General features: G+C 34.0%; 2 protein-coding genes across 2 annotated transcripts in view; both read left to right on the forward strand.

The window, feature by feature from the left end:
• Positions 1 to 217: 217 nt before the first annotated feature.
• On the forward strand, positions 218 to 8456 carry LOC119836341. The gene is made up of 9 exons (XM_038361643.1): positions 218 to 286; positions 2440 to 2575; positions 3614 to 3718; positions 4360 to 4495; positions 4641 to 4720; positions 5193 to 5402; positions 6260 to 6473; positions 7701 to 7786; positions 8263 to 8456. Exons 1-9 carry the CDS (start codon positions 218 to 220, stop codon positions 8454 to 8456), a joined length of 1230 nt encoding a protein of 409 aa, XP_038217571.1.
• A 950-nt stretch (positions 8457 to 9406) lies between these two features.
• LOC119836343 (endoplasmic reticulum junction formation protein lunapark-B) overlaps positions 9407 to 14068 on the forward strand; it is a gene marked incomplete at its 3' end in the record, with an annotated part of 20471 nt that continues 15809 nt past the window's right edge. Inside the window, exon 1 of the mRNA XM_038361644.1 lies at positions 9407 to 9708. Coding sequence (XP_038217572.1) covers positions 9682 to 9708 — 27 coding nt within the window. The remainder of the gene's footprint in view (positions 9709 to 14068) is intronic.

Raw genomic sequence — 14068 nt, forward strand, 5'->3', positions numbered from 1 at the left:
ATAATATTAGTAGGATGACGTATTGGGCTAGTTCACGAAGTAACTATTACGCAGTTATCTGTGATACAGTTTAGGATTTAAATGAATTGTACACATATAATAGATAAGTCAAGTTTTGATTTTGGGAGGCGTGTATCTTTATCCTCGCCCACTCCTTTATTTCGCGTCATAATTCCAGCATTTGCAGAGAACTTGCCTTAGCAAATTTTCTTGGGCAATGGCGATAGCTTACCCTCAGGTGAACCACGAGTTCGGTTCCCCGTTCTTACATGAGAAAATGTTTAGTGTAAGTATAGGTATATTTGTTATCTATGTAAATTGTAACCTCTGGTCCTGGCCCTTTGGTTCTGGATCTGGTTTGAAAGACTAATCCATTAAAAAAGCAAGTGTAAGGACTAGTATATATATTACATAAGAGATGGATTTAGATCATTTCTGTACCACAGAACCTCAATTAAAAATGTATATGGCTGATGTCTTTTTTAAACATTAAATCTGCGGGATGTAACCTAAATTATACTACGAACGAGGTTTTTAATTAAGTTATAAATGTATATACATGTGAAAACTTGTAATTGGCCGTATTGTCTTTTTTCATTATGCTACGATTGTATTTATAGCTGTAAGTTTTCTTTTAAATAAATAAATAAATAAATTATGATCTTCAATATTTTTCATCTTTAAGATACTCTATCTTGGCCCTTTTCTGTGTGATGAAAGATTTATGGTATGTTTTCTGTTAGGTTTTTATGAATATAATAAAAGGGGGGAACGTATTGGCAGATAACCTAACCCTATAAATGTTCATGGGCGGTGATGATCGCTTACTTACGTTAATAAATAATAATAAATCTTTTTTTTATTTGCTAGGTTTTACATTATTGTATCAGTGGATTGTGGCTCAGGCCCTCTTGCTAGGTACTTGTGTTAAGAGGCCTTGATCCTTCGCTAGGAGTGATACATATATAATATTGCTGTGAGTAGAACGAAAGAGGTACTTAAAAGGTATTTTTATGATAATTGCTGAGTGACATTGTGCCTATTTTCATTATCTATCTTTAGGTAATCTCGTCCGACTTAGCGCTGCATGCGGCTTACACAAACAATGTAATTAATCGATTTTTTTTATTTCCGTTAGGAAGTTACAGCTTACCGAATAACAGAGGCTATTTTATATTCCGTGTCAACCTGGATGAAGCTACGGCAGATGGATAGCTTTAAATAAAACAACGCATACCCTTTTGACTGACTGATTTTTTCGAGTTTTACTCCATGACTCCGCGGTGTTTCAACCGATTGGTGAGACACCAACACTTTGTGTTTGATAGGAATTTGTTGTTATTTCCTCTTTTTAAACAATCATTAAACAAAGAACAGTGATACACCGATAATCTGATAACATTCGATAACATATCAATATAATGAAATCAGTGTGATTTAATTATTTGCCAAAGATGGCCGCCGTGATATTGTTTTTGAGTTTTATCACATGCTTCGTTGTTGTTTCTTGTGATGTGCTCTGTGAAAATGGATTTTGTAGAGTGGGTATATGTTTATTAAGAAATAATAGATACAGTTAAAAATTTCAAAAAATCTCGATACTGTTGGCCTTAATTACATGTCCCGCTTGCTCTTAAAAAGACCTTATACTAAGGTAGACAATTTTTGGAGCTTGGCGATCCTAATGAGGATAAAAAGATAAACTCATGAAAATCTATCCCGATCCTTGATTTCGTACACTTGTTAAGGATCGGTGACAATATAATATTTATTGAGGTTTTCTTATTATCCTGATGAGGATGGCAAGGATTAAATAATTTTGCACTTCGCTACATACTAACACTGTGTAAGAGCACTACATTTTGTCGCAAGACTAAATTACATTTTGTCTTGGTAAGAGCAAGTGAGACAATTCAGTTTTTTCTATAATTTAAGCGTTTTTATTATTTTTTTTATAAAGTGCTGTTAAAGGAAATAAAATAGGTAAAATCTTAGGAATATAAAAATGCGTAACATATCAACTTCTGTTGATTAAATTATAAAAAACTAGCTGCGCCCCGCAGTTTTACCCGCGTAAGTGTGTATCCCATAGGAATATCGGGATAAAAAGTTGCCAATATGTAATTCCAGTTGTCCAGCTGTCTACGTATCAAATTTCATTGCAATCGGTTCAGTAGTTTTTGCGTGAAGGAGCATCAAACACACACACATCCTTACAAACTTTCGCATTTATATTAGTAGGATAAAGTAGGAGTAGGATGTATGTCTATTTATATCATGTTTATGTCAATAATGAAACGAAATATCTTTGAAACCTTTGATCTTTGAGTGGTCGAGACGAGACGACGAGAGATTTTTGACTTTATATTTCTAATAGGTCACTATAATACATTAAACCACAAAGAAACTTCACAAGCGTGATCCAGAATCGATTTCCAGACGCATCTGCTAGACGCCAACAACCGCTGCGCCAACACCGCACCTGACTGCAGGTTCAACAACGCAACCCACTCTGGAATTCACCTGCCTTCCCCCACTGTCTGTAATTGTTGCGATTATTGCTTACCACTGTACAGTGAGTATTAGTTATTCTTTTCTCTATTTTATGTCATAGCGGGCAACTGAGCTGGTGGTTCGCCTGATGGTAAGCAATCACCACCCATTGGCATTCACAGAGGTTGTGTGTCTGCGAATGCGCTGTTCGCTTTTAAATGGTAAGGGATAAAGAAAGGATTGACGACTGGAAATAAGTGATAAACTGGGAAGGGTGAGGAACGGAAATGGACTTCCGTCTCCCCCACTCGCCGTATGAAACACGTCACTACTTCACTATTTCACGCCGGTTTTCCGTGGGAGTGTGGTGCTTCCCAGGTGCGAACTGGCCCAATTCGTGCCGAAGCATGCTTGGCTCTCACATCATAAAATTGCCTGTACGAAAATGAATGTATGTTATGCTTAAAGGCAATAATTCTCATTCAGAGGTTCCTTATTGCGTATGATTGTATATCTTCTATTAGTTGATGCATAATGATACAAAATATGTAGTTTAAGTAGTCCTATTTTGATTTCACATGTAGGAATGTACCACGCGAGTGGAACTATGTGCTGAATAGTATTAAAAGAGGCGAAAAGAAGACACGAAAAAGTTATAATTTTTTTAATAAAAAAACTAAAACACATTGAATTTAAATGAGAACGAAAGGCAGGCAGCTTTCAAATAGTGAAAAGAATCATTAAAATCGGTTCACTCCGTCGTAAGTTTTGAGGTAATGAAGCCAAACAAGACAGTCGAATTAGACCATCGTGTTTTGACAATGCAGTAATGCACGATGTGTTCAACCTTTAGTCGCTTTTGGGATTTTTAGGTTATTTTATAATATAATTATTTAGTTATATCCAAATGTAAATACTATAAGCCATACAAGAAATATGTTATACAAATTATGTTTTTTATTTTGACATTATTTTTGGGCAGCTCCGGCCACGCCCATGGAAATAAAACTACTTGTACATTTTGAGATGCGTGAATGTACACACATTATGCTGCACATAAAACTTTCTGTCGCGATATAAATGTTATTATCCTTTAAAAGAGTACAATAATATATTGCAGGAAGAGACCAGGACTGCAGTATAGGTGGACCAGGAGATGGTATCACCATTGGCAGATGCGGGCATGGATTAACGTGCGATCAGGAGACGAGGAAATGCGTAAGAAGTGGGTATTCAGATTTTTTTTTTTTTTTATGTCATAGCGGGCAACTGAGCTGGTGGTTCGCCTGATGGTAAACGATCACCACCGCCCATGAACATTCGCAGAAGTTCAGACCTCTGAAAATGCGCTGCCCGCTTTTAAGGAATATGGGATAAGGAAAGGATTGATGACTGGAAAGAAGGAATAGACTGGGAAGGGCTAGGAGAAGGAAATAGGCCTCCGGCTCCCCCACTCAACGTACGAAACACAATAGCTAGCTATTATTTCACGCCGCAGATTGTAAAAACATTAAATCAGGAGCATATTGGAGGGTAAAAGGCAAAGAGCTGATTCCTGTAAAACAATTCCCATTTTTAAAGTATTGTAAATGTTGAGGGTACAAGACAATAAGATGATTCTGTCATTTTTAAAGACAGTTAAAAATATTTTCTGTTAAGCGTTAAGCGTTTAATTAACACTAGCAGTTTCTGTTGGAATATTAAAGTGCCGTAGAAAAAAGTATAAAAATATCTCATCAAAAACTGTCGAAAATGAATTTGTACATACGTATAGTATTATGCTATCTGTGGTATACATACATTTTGTGCCGACACTGTTAATGTTATTGTGGTGTGTACCTACATGTATTTACATTTATATTTCAGTGAAAACAAAATGCCACGATTTACAAGACGATTACGATGCGAGATTTTCACGCGGCGAAGTGGGTGCTTTTGAAAAACGGCCATATTGCGATGAGAAAGGGAAGTTCGCGGCATTCCACTGCGTGCCTACGCAGACGTGAGTGTTGTGTTGTGTTGTGTGGGTACTTATCAATAAATCAGAATTAGAATAATCGTTAAATAAATAAAACAAATTTAAGAGGGATTCACAGAAGATTATCACTTTAAAATAAATATCTATATGGTAAATTTAATGTTTACAGATGTTTCTGTCAATCTGAAGATGGTGATCGTTTATTTGGCGAAGTCTTATATACCGGTCCTTTACAGAATATGCCTTGCGGTAAGAATATTTTTGTGTTTTTCCTTCATGAAATCAAATCGCAATACAAATACTGCGGTTGCTTTACTAATGAACATGCCATGTTTATATTACAAATGGCGTCTCTTATAGGAACTATGTAATTTACTCTGTAGTTTATATACATTCTCTGTCACTTGGTAGATTACAGGGTACATTCGCTTATTGATTGTATTCTTCGCTTATTGATTGTATTTGTCAGTCTCCACAGCAGAAGCTAGAGAGTTTTTACAGCATAAAATATACATATTGCTTACTAGCGGTCCGCCCCGGCTTCGCCCGTAGTACTTATATAGTCTAAAGCCATCCTCAATATATGGGCTATTTAACACAGAAATAATTTTTCAGATTGTACCAGCAATTCCTGTTATTAGCGCAATCAAACAAACTCTTCAGCTTTATAATATTAGTATAGATTATAATATTAGTGTAGATTACTTTTTTTTAATCTCAGGTTGTTCCCGGTTCCACGAAAAAATCAAGAAGTTAATTGATAGAAAGGTTCAGTTCCCCGTAGCTGGACCAAAATGTACGTCGGATGGGAATTTCAATCCAGTTCAGTGTGTCGGGAGATCATGTTTTTGCGTGAACAGATTAACTGGAGAGAGTGTGGGAAGCGAGAGGATTAATTTGGATGAAGAACCAATTTCAGAGTTAAGCTGTTGTGAGTATGTTATAAAATAATAAAAAAATAAAAAACATTTATTGATAACAAGGCCACACAGAAACAGAAAAATGTAAAAAAAAAAACAGTAAATAAATTAAAAACTAGAACAAAAAAAAAAAAACAAACTTAACACATTAAAACTTACAACCTAAAAAATAACTCAAGTACTGTGCGGCAACGTCTGTTATCAAAAGGGGCCTCTCAGTATGAAGCTGCAGTGACTTTTGAGTCAACTAGCAGCACTGATTTTCAGAGACCCCTATTGACAGTTGTTATAGCTGTTGAATGATAATAATCCTATTCTACTTCCTATTAATCCTACTAATCCTATCCTCATTAATTAATCCTATCCTACTAATATTATAAATGCGAAAGTTTGTAAGGATGTGTGTGTGTTTGTTGCTCTTTCACGTAAAAACTACTGAACCGATTGCAATGAAATTTGTACGTAGACAGCTGGACAACTGGAATAACACATAGACAACTTTTTATCCCGATATTTCTACGAGATACGTACTTACGCGGTTGAAACCGCGTGGCGCAGCTAGTCATTTATAAAAATATTTATATTTTACATTAACAACGGCCGTTTCACACCTGAAACTGTACATCATCATCATCAGCCCATATATGTTCCCACTACAGGCCTCCTATGAGGGTTCAGGCCATAATCCACCACGCTGGCCAAGTGCGGGTTGGCAGATGTCACATGTCGTCGAACTCTTAATTCTTGGACATGCCGGTTTCCTCACGATGTTTTCCTTCACCGTTTAAGTAAACACCGAAACTGTACATAATGATTGCTTATAATTTGATCAAAAATAAAAAAATATTCCTCAATAATTATTTCCTAGATAACGAGGAGCTGGATTTGTTCCCTGAAATATTTGAGGGTGATCCGCCCTACAACTATACGACTCCATGCTTCATTAATATTGAAAACAAAAAGAGAATCATACAAGAAAGTGAGGAAGCTGGTTTTATTATGGACTACTTCAACTCGTTCGATGACATGGAGTGTCTCCCAGATGGTACATCTAGTCGTATTGGCAGAACACCAAATGGAAGGTGGGGACATTGATCTATTATCTTTTTTAAGTTGTTTAATTCATAATTCATTTATTTGCAAGTAAACATGGTATATAAAGGTGTCACAATTTAGTTTGCCGAATATTTATCTGTCATTAAACAGAATGCAAATCCTACTAATAATCCTGCTTTCCTACTATCCTACTAATATTATAAATGTGAAAGTTTGTAAGGATGTGTGTGTGTTTCTTGCTCTTTCACGCAAAAACTACCCGATTGCAATGAACCGATTGCAATGAAATTTGGTACGTAGACAGGAACGTAAAAGGACAACTGGAATAACATATAGGCAACTTTTTATCCCGATATTCCTACGGAATACGATAATACGTGGGTGAAACCGCGGGGCGCAGCTAGTGGTGTATAATGGTGATACAATTCAGTTTTACAGAATATTTATCCGTCATTAACCAGAATGCAAATCCTACTAATAATGCTACTATCCTACTTCCTACTAATATTATAAATGCGAAAATTTGTAAGGATGTGTGTGTGTTTGTTGCTCTTTCACGCAAAAACTACTGAACGGATTGCAATGAAATTTGGTACGTAGACAGCTGGACAACTGGAATAACAGTTTTAACGAATATTTATTCGTCAATAAACAGAATGCAAATTTATTGTTTTTATGTATTTAAGAAAAAGTTTTTATGTCACTTAATTTGCCATTACATTATTCATTACACCATTAACATTTCAATGTCAATAATAAAATACAAAAATGAATAACATAGTGGCCGTAAACCCTATATTATTCATTCATTTTTGCCAAGAAAAAAAAAAAAACATTACACTATCATTTAGTACTTTTCATAAGTACTATTTAGTACTATTTACATTACATACCCTTATTTTAAGTACATGTTGCTACATTTCTTCAGATTTTCTTTCTTTGTTTTTCGTTAAGCAGGCAAACTAGTCAATTGATGGTTAATATTATAAGTGAAGTCCCGTGTGGGGCAGATGATGTACGTCTGTTTCACTGATCGATTTTCTTTACGGACGAGTAGGTGATCAGCCTTCTGTGTCCTGCCAGACCGAGACTTTTTTTTTTGAGTCCCCACCGGGAATTGAACCCAGGACCCCTCGGTTCTACGCTCACGCGTGGTTGATATTATGCTTTACTCCAAATAGCATTCCTAATAGCATACCACGAATGTGTTGCCATCCTTTAAGAAATAATTCAACTTATATTTATTGTTTCAGTAAAATATGCATAAACGAACGTTCGGCAAGAATTGGCGATTACGAAGCGCACCCCTATACTCCGGAATTTGAATCCATGGATTGCAGTAAGTACATATTGTATTATTTTTTGTGAAAATAGTATAAGTAAATGTCATAACACTATTTTTCAAATTTCGTAGGTACTCTGGTGTGTGTCCGGTTACATTAGTATTTATTTGAACTTTTAATCAACAATAATATATGACTGTAAATATTATCCATAAAATATGTGGCTATAAAGTTATAAATTACATTAGATATTGCTATTTGAAATGCTCTGTATAAATTTACAATATATATCGTTTTTGACACGATGTATGTTTGGGTTGACAAAAGTAAAATGACGAAAAGTATCTAAGATGGCTTTTATATGAAAAATTGATATTTGTTTTAATTAGAAGTCGTTGTTAATTAGATAGAGAAGGGTTTGAACCCTCTAAAGCCCCTGTGACTGCGCCTATGTTACTTGAAAATAAATCTGTCAATTTTAATTATGCTGAAATAATGAATTATATAATAAGAAAGTTATATTTGTTTACAGAGTGTGCGTTAACTTCATCATTGATGAGTTCACAAGCATCACAGCCGGTGTGTTGTAAAAATGGAAACTTTAGACCCATCCAATGCTACCGGGGTGTGTGTCGTTGTGTAGACTCTGATGGGCGACAAGTGGGCAAAGAAGAGTCGAATGTGCGGAGTTTGCAATGTTTCACGCAAGACTGGCAACATTGTTGAATAAAAGTCCTAGTGTTATAATATACTTGTTTTAATTTTAATGTATACATAAATATTAAGGGTATAATTGATTATATTACACTATTCAATGTTTCGCCACAAACTAATTATTATCCTACTAATATTGTAAATGCGAAAGTTTGTGAGGATTTGTGTATGTTTATTATTGTTTCACGCAAAAACTACTGAACCGATTGCAATAAAATTTGGTACGTAGATAGCTGGATAACTGGAATAACACAAGGGCAACTTTTTATCCCGATATTCCTACCGGATACGGACTTACGCGGGCAAAAACGCAGAGCGAAGCTGGTATGCATTAAAAAGACGCGATATGATAGATTTTATCATATTTAGCATAGATGCAATGCGATAAATGATAAATATGATGCCAATGTTTACCCCATGTATTGTCATATCAGACTATACGTAATGTTTGCACACATTTACATACTAAAGCATTCTTTAGATTAAATAAGGAAATTAATATTAATAATATTTTTACTTCCTTATGGTTTTTAATAACAATAGGAATTTGAAAAATTCCCAATTAAATTAAATAAAATGCATAGAATATAACGATAAACAATTTCATTTATACATAAATTGAAAAAGAAAAATAATATGGCTTTGGCATTTTATATTTATATTTGTTACACAATTGTTCATTGATTACTTTTAGTTACTGTATAAATATAGCTAGAAGTAATAAAACTACATTTTGTTGATGAACTAGTATTATGTTATCTGTGTTACGAACACAATTTTCCTTTCCTTTCCGAACAAAGTTTTCCATTTCATAAAAAACATTAAATTTATCGGTTGAACAAATAAAGTTAGTACGTTACCGATCTGTAGCTGTCTGTATACAGCACTAGTTCCATATGTCAAAACGTCAAAACTTTTTGACAGATCATGACAACGAAGTGTCACCTTTCAATCGTGTCGTATTTGTTTCGGCTTTCGCTCTTCGGATTGTTACATTCTCAATTTTTATTATTCTTTCAAGAAAAGTGTTTCTAATACGGAGTTAACTATTTAAAACTGTTACATTTCTTAACATGTTATACCAGTGGTTCTTAAACAATTGTAGGTTATAACTATCGTAATAATTTCGCATACCCTTATGTGAAAATAAAAGTAACTTTTAAAGTTTTTCATAGTGAAAGTAAAAAACAGTGTTTGTGTCTACTCTTTTTGTTGGACTTCTCGAACAGGAACAGAGATGGGCCTTATAATATCAAGATTCCGAGTAAGTATTTGGAATAATACGGTATGCCTTATGTATTGTAACGTAGCCAAGAACTATTTCGATATTGGAGTACATTTGGCGCGAATTCAAACTCAATGCTTGACCTATTAGATGTAACGATAATCCAAAAACAGTTATCAGGTACAAAAATAAATGTTGCTTATCATAAGTTTTATTTATAGTGCGAATATATTATAGCGAATAACGAGCGCACATATGAGCGAAAAACACTTAACTGTTTTCCCTATAGCATGTTTACTTTTAGTTTGAATATAAAGTAATTTAGAACCATATTACACATTTAAACGAAATAAAAAAAAATTCTTGATATTCTTGCTTATTCATCATGATTGAACAGTAATGGTTAATAATCAATGATAATGGATATAATTTTTATTAGATTCCAATCGAATAGAAGTTTTATCTGCCTAATTCTTTTTTTTGGATATCCTATAAATATTATACAAAGTTTGTATGAAGATGTAGGAAATATATTTCCGAATAGCGTCAAGACTACCAATAGAGCATACATTCCAAATATATACATACAAGCATCAGCATACCTTAGGCCAGTAAATCCTCGTCATAACCCAATCGTCAGATTAATGTTTTATTTAGTGGCCTGTCCCTTTTCGTTTTACTTTTAATAGTAGGCAACACTCATAACCTCAGTCGATTGAGTCTATGGACTGAGCCCTTTACCACCATACAATATGTCTACTCATACTATATGTCATTTGCCTTATGATATCATAAAAGAGGTAATTGAAATAGTTTTGATAACATTCTTTAAACATATATTACAATGCATCATTCACCTGATAAATATTAATCACTGTTTCTGCAAATAAATAAATCAGATGTTATACATCCAGTGCAAGATTGTGCAATTATTGTATATATTGTTCAAGATTGAACCAACCTGCTGAAAAATATTAAAAAAAATAGGGTTATATTATAACAATCAGTAAACTTTTTTAATCAGTGTTTTTTTTACTTATTAACATAATTTAAAATGAAATATCGTTAAACACTATCTGGTTTATTTGTTTATAGTGATGCATAGTAAAAAAAAGGAAATATGTTATTTTGTACGAGGAAATTATAAGTAATATTGTATTAATAAAACTGGCCTTTTTGCTAGACAGTTCACTCGGCAGTGAAGGAAATGACACAAGATTAATTTTATTAACATAACATATACAGTAGAAAGAAGAAAAAACTGCACATAATTACAACATAATAATATAAATATAGTATGGAAAATATTACAGTTACTAAGTTCATTATGAATTGAATAGCTAGTACTACAATTTTTTCTTAAAAAGATCACCAGTGTTCTTTGGAATTGAACTACTATTCCAGATTCTGAAATGAGACCAAGTGACAACAACTTCCTATCAAAAAATACAGTAATCACCTAAATTGGTTGAAAACCCACTGATTTATCGAGTATCAAGTAATAAAAATAATTAAAAATATTCATTTGTATTGCGAACCTACTTGGTTTTTGGAAGATTTAGTTAAAAGAAATCACATTAATATATGTCTACTTGTTTAGAGACTATAGAGAAACAGATTGGCGCACATAGAAACAGACAGAAAGATCATTGCATCACTCTTAAATCTTTGCCTTGGTATAAAGTATTATCCTATTATCAAATAAACTATTCAATGAAAATTTAAAGTAGTGACTCATTTTCGTTTTGAAATCTTATCAAACATTGATCTATTTAAATATTGCATTGCTTGATGGCTGAGATTGCATTAATATGTATTAATCTATATTTTATATTTTTCTCTTAAATTTATATATCTTTAAAAAGTCATAGTTTAAGTATTTGTAAAACTAGTTGGACCGAAATGAACTGGATAAAACTGGATTGAAGTAGTTTTGTCTCATTAAATTTTATGTCTTTTTTATGTGTGTATGTTCATTATTTTTAATTAATTTTAGTTTTCTTAAAATAAGCTTTGTGCTTGTTGCTACACTTATGTAAATATCATTGCTGACAATGAATCCCATTCATAGTAGAATATCACTTTCACTTAACTAAAGTATGATTTTGGCGAAAGAATATTGTAATTTTTTAACCAAACCTTTGTCAGTTACCAGAGGCATAGCCAGAGCATTATCAATTATATGGGGCCTCCTCTCTAGAGTAGCGCCCTAACGGGTGTACCGTGACGAAATAGCTATTCCATTAGGAAAAAAATTGATCCAAGATGAATATTTACTAGATTTAAAACCCAACTTTCTCTGGTGCTGTATATTTTTTTTATTCTATTTTATTTAGGGACTTTGAGTCAATACCGACTATGTCAGTACCATAGTATACACAGATTCTTAAGACTAATCATTGACTAGTACCCGCCGTGTAAATATATAGACCATCTTAGCCACACCCATGTTAGGTGCGGATAAAATAGTCTGGAACATACATATTCACTACCTACGTAAATACGTGTCCTTAAAATATGTCCTGACAAAACAATGTTTGCCGAGTCATCTATATTTCGATCACATCTCAAATCTTATCATAATTTGAGATATTTCATCTATTGAACATTGCCATAATCTTATCTTGTGGCAATAGTTTATTGCTAGCTATTCAAAACATGATTATGTTGTGATGTCGTTAAATTTTTCTATGCATATTTTATGTTTAAAATATCTCTTATCTATATTATTATTTATCCAGCTGTCCAACGGTGTGTCTGTATGTATGTTCGCCCATCTGTCTATCTGCCTGGCTCTTCATGTCTGAAACACTGAATAAATTTGAATTCAATTTGTTATAAAGATATTTTGGGATCTGGGAAAGAACACAGAATACAATGTAAAGGGTATAAAGGATGTATATCCTGTACCCTTTACATTGTATTTACTGATAATGGTAACGATTCGAGTTTTCCTTTGACTCCGCGGCCGAAGCCACGGGAAGAAAGCGAGTTAGAATAGCAACCAAATACATTTTTACTATCTACCCCCACACCACGGATTTTGTTTTGATATAAAAACACGTAGGTACTTGTATATTTAAATTTTTATTACGTGTTTTGTTTAGATATAATCTTTGTTCATTTGAAAATAAGGTATTTTATTTAACTTCAAAATTATATGGAAAGTTATTACTGCTCGATGTCTTTTAACAGAGGCGACGTATTCAAAATAAACGAAGAAAACCGACCGAAAATTTTTTTCTAGGTTTTGTTTGTCGATAACTCTCTGCGTTTTCAACCGTACGACGTGATCTTTTTTGTGTTTGATAGGGACATAGTTGTCAGAGTCTGTAATGTGTCGGTAAACAGAGAAAACGCAAAAATATATTGTCAGACCGTCAGTCTCTCAGTTACTTACCTACTACTTGATATGTGGAAGTCGAGCACGCTTCGGCACGTATTGGGCCAGCTCGCACCGGGGAAGTACCACACCCCCACAGAAACATACGGTGAGTGAGGGGGCAGGGGGCCCGTTTCCTTTTCCTCGCCCTTCCCAGTCCATTCCTTCTTTCCCGTCGTCAATCCTTTCCCTACCCCTTACCCTTTAAAAGCGGGCAGCGCATTCGCAGAGGCACTACCTCCGTGAATGTTCATGTGTGGTGGTGATCGCTTACCATCAGGCGAACCATCAGCTCAGTTGCCCGCTGTGACATAAAAAAAAAAAATACTTACCCCATTCACTGTATAGTAAGTCAATAGTTATAAAAATCCGTTTATGCACGTAACACGTGAAATGTAATACAAATAAAATATAATAGTTTAAAAAAACTAAAAAACACGCTTTAACAAAAATCATATTTTGCAAATTGAAAACTGAAATATTTTTATCATATTAGTGTATTGTCATCGGTCCTCAATAAATCTACAAAGTTTGAACGAAATCTGGCCGTTTAAAGTGGGTCAAAATCGCGCCCAAAGAAGTCGGTTACAAACAAACAAACATACAGGTGAAGCTAATAAAAATCGTGTAAAAAGTACTATTGGTATAGTTGATTTATGTGGAACTAGCTGTTGCCCGCAGCCTCGCCCGCACGCTCAAAATCTAAACTATCATCTCCTGTTATACATATATGTATAAAAGTGTATATGTATATATTTTGTAGAATTTATCAAAATCCTTTCTAAGCGGATGCCCACATAAAATCGGCTACCTGCATGCCAAAATGTGTCGCAATGTTCGTTACCAAACTCCTTTGAAACGGCTGTAGCGATTGTCATGAAATTTGTTGTGCATATCGGGTAGGTCTGACAATCGGCCAACATCTATTTTTCATACCACTAAATGACAAAAGTAAGCCAGAACAGCGTTTGGCGAGTCAGCTGGTATATTGTAAAATTCAAAATTTCTTCTCATATT

This window comes from Zerene cesonia, chromosome 24, assembly GCF_012273895.1.
Source record: "Zerene cesonia ecotype Mississippi chromosome 24, Zerene_cesonia_1.1, whole genome shotgun sequence".
NCBI classification, from domain to species: Eukaryota; Metazoa; Arthropoda; class Insecta; order Lepidoptera; family Pieridae; genus Zerene; species Zerene cesonia.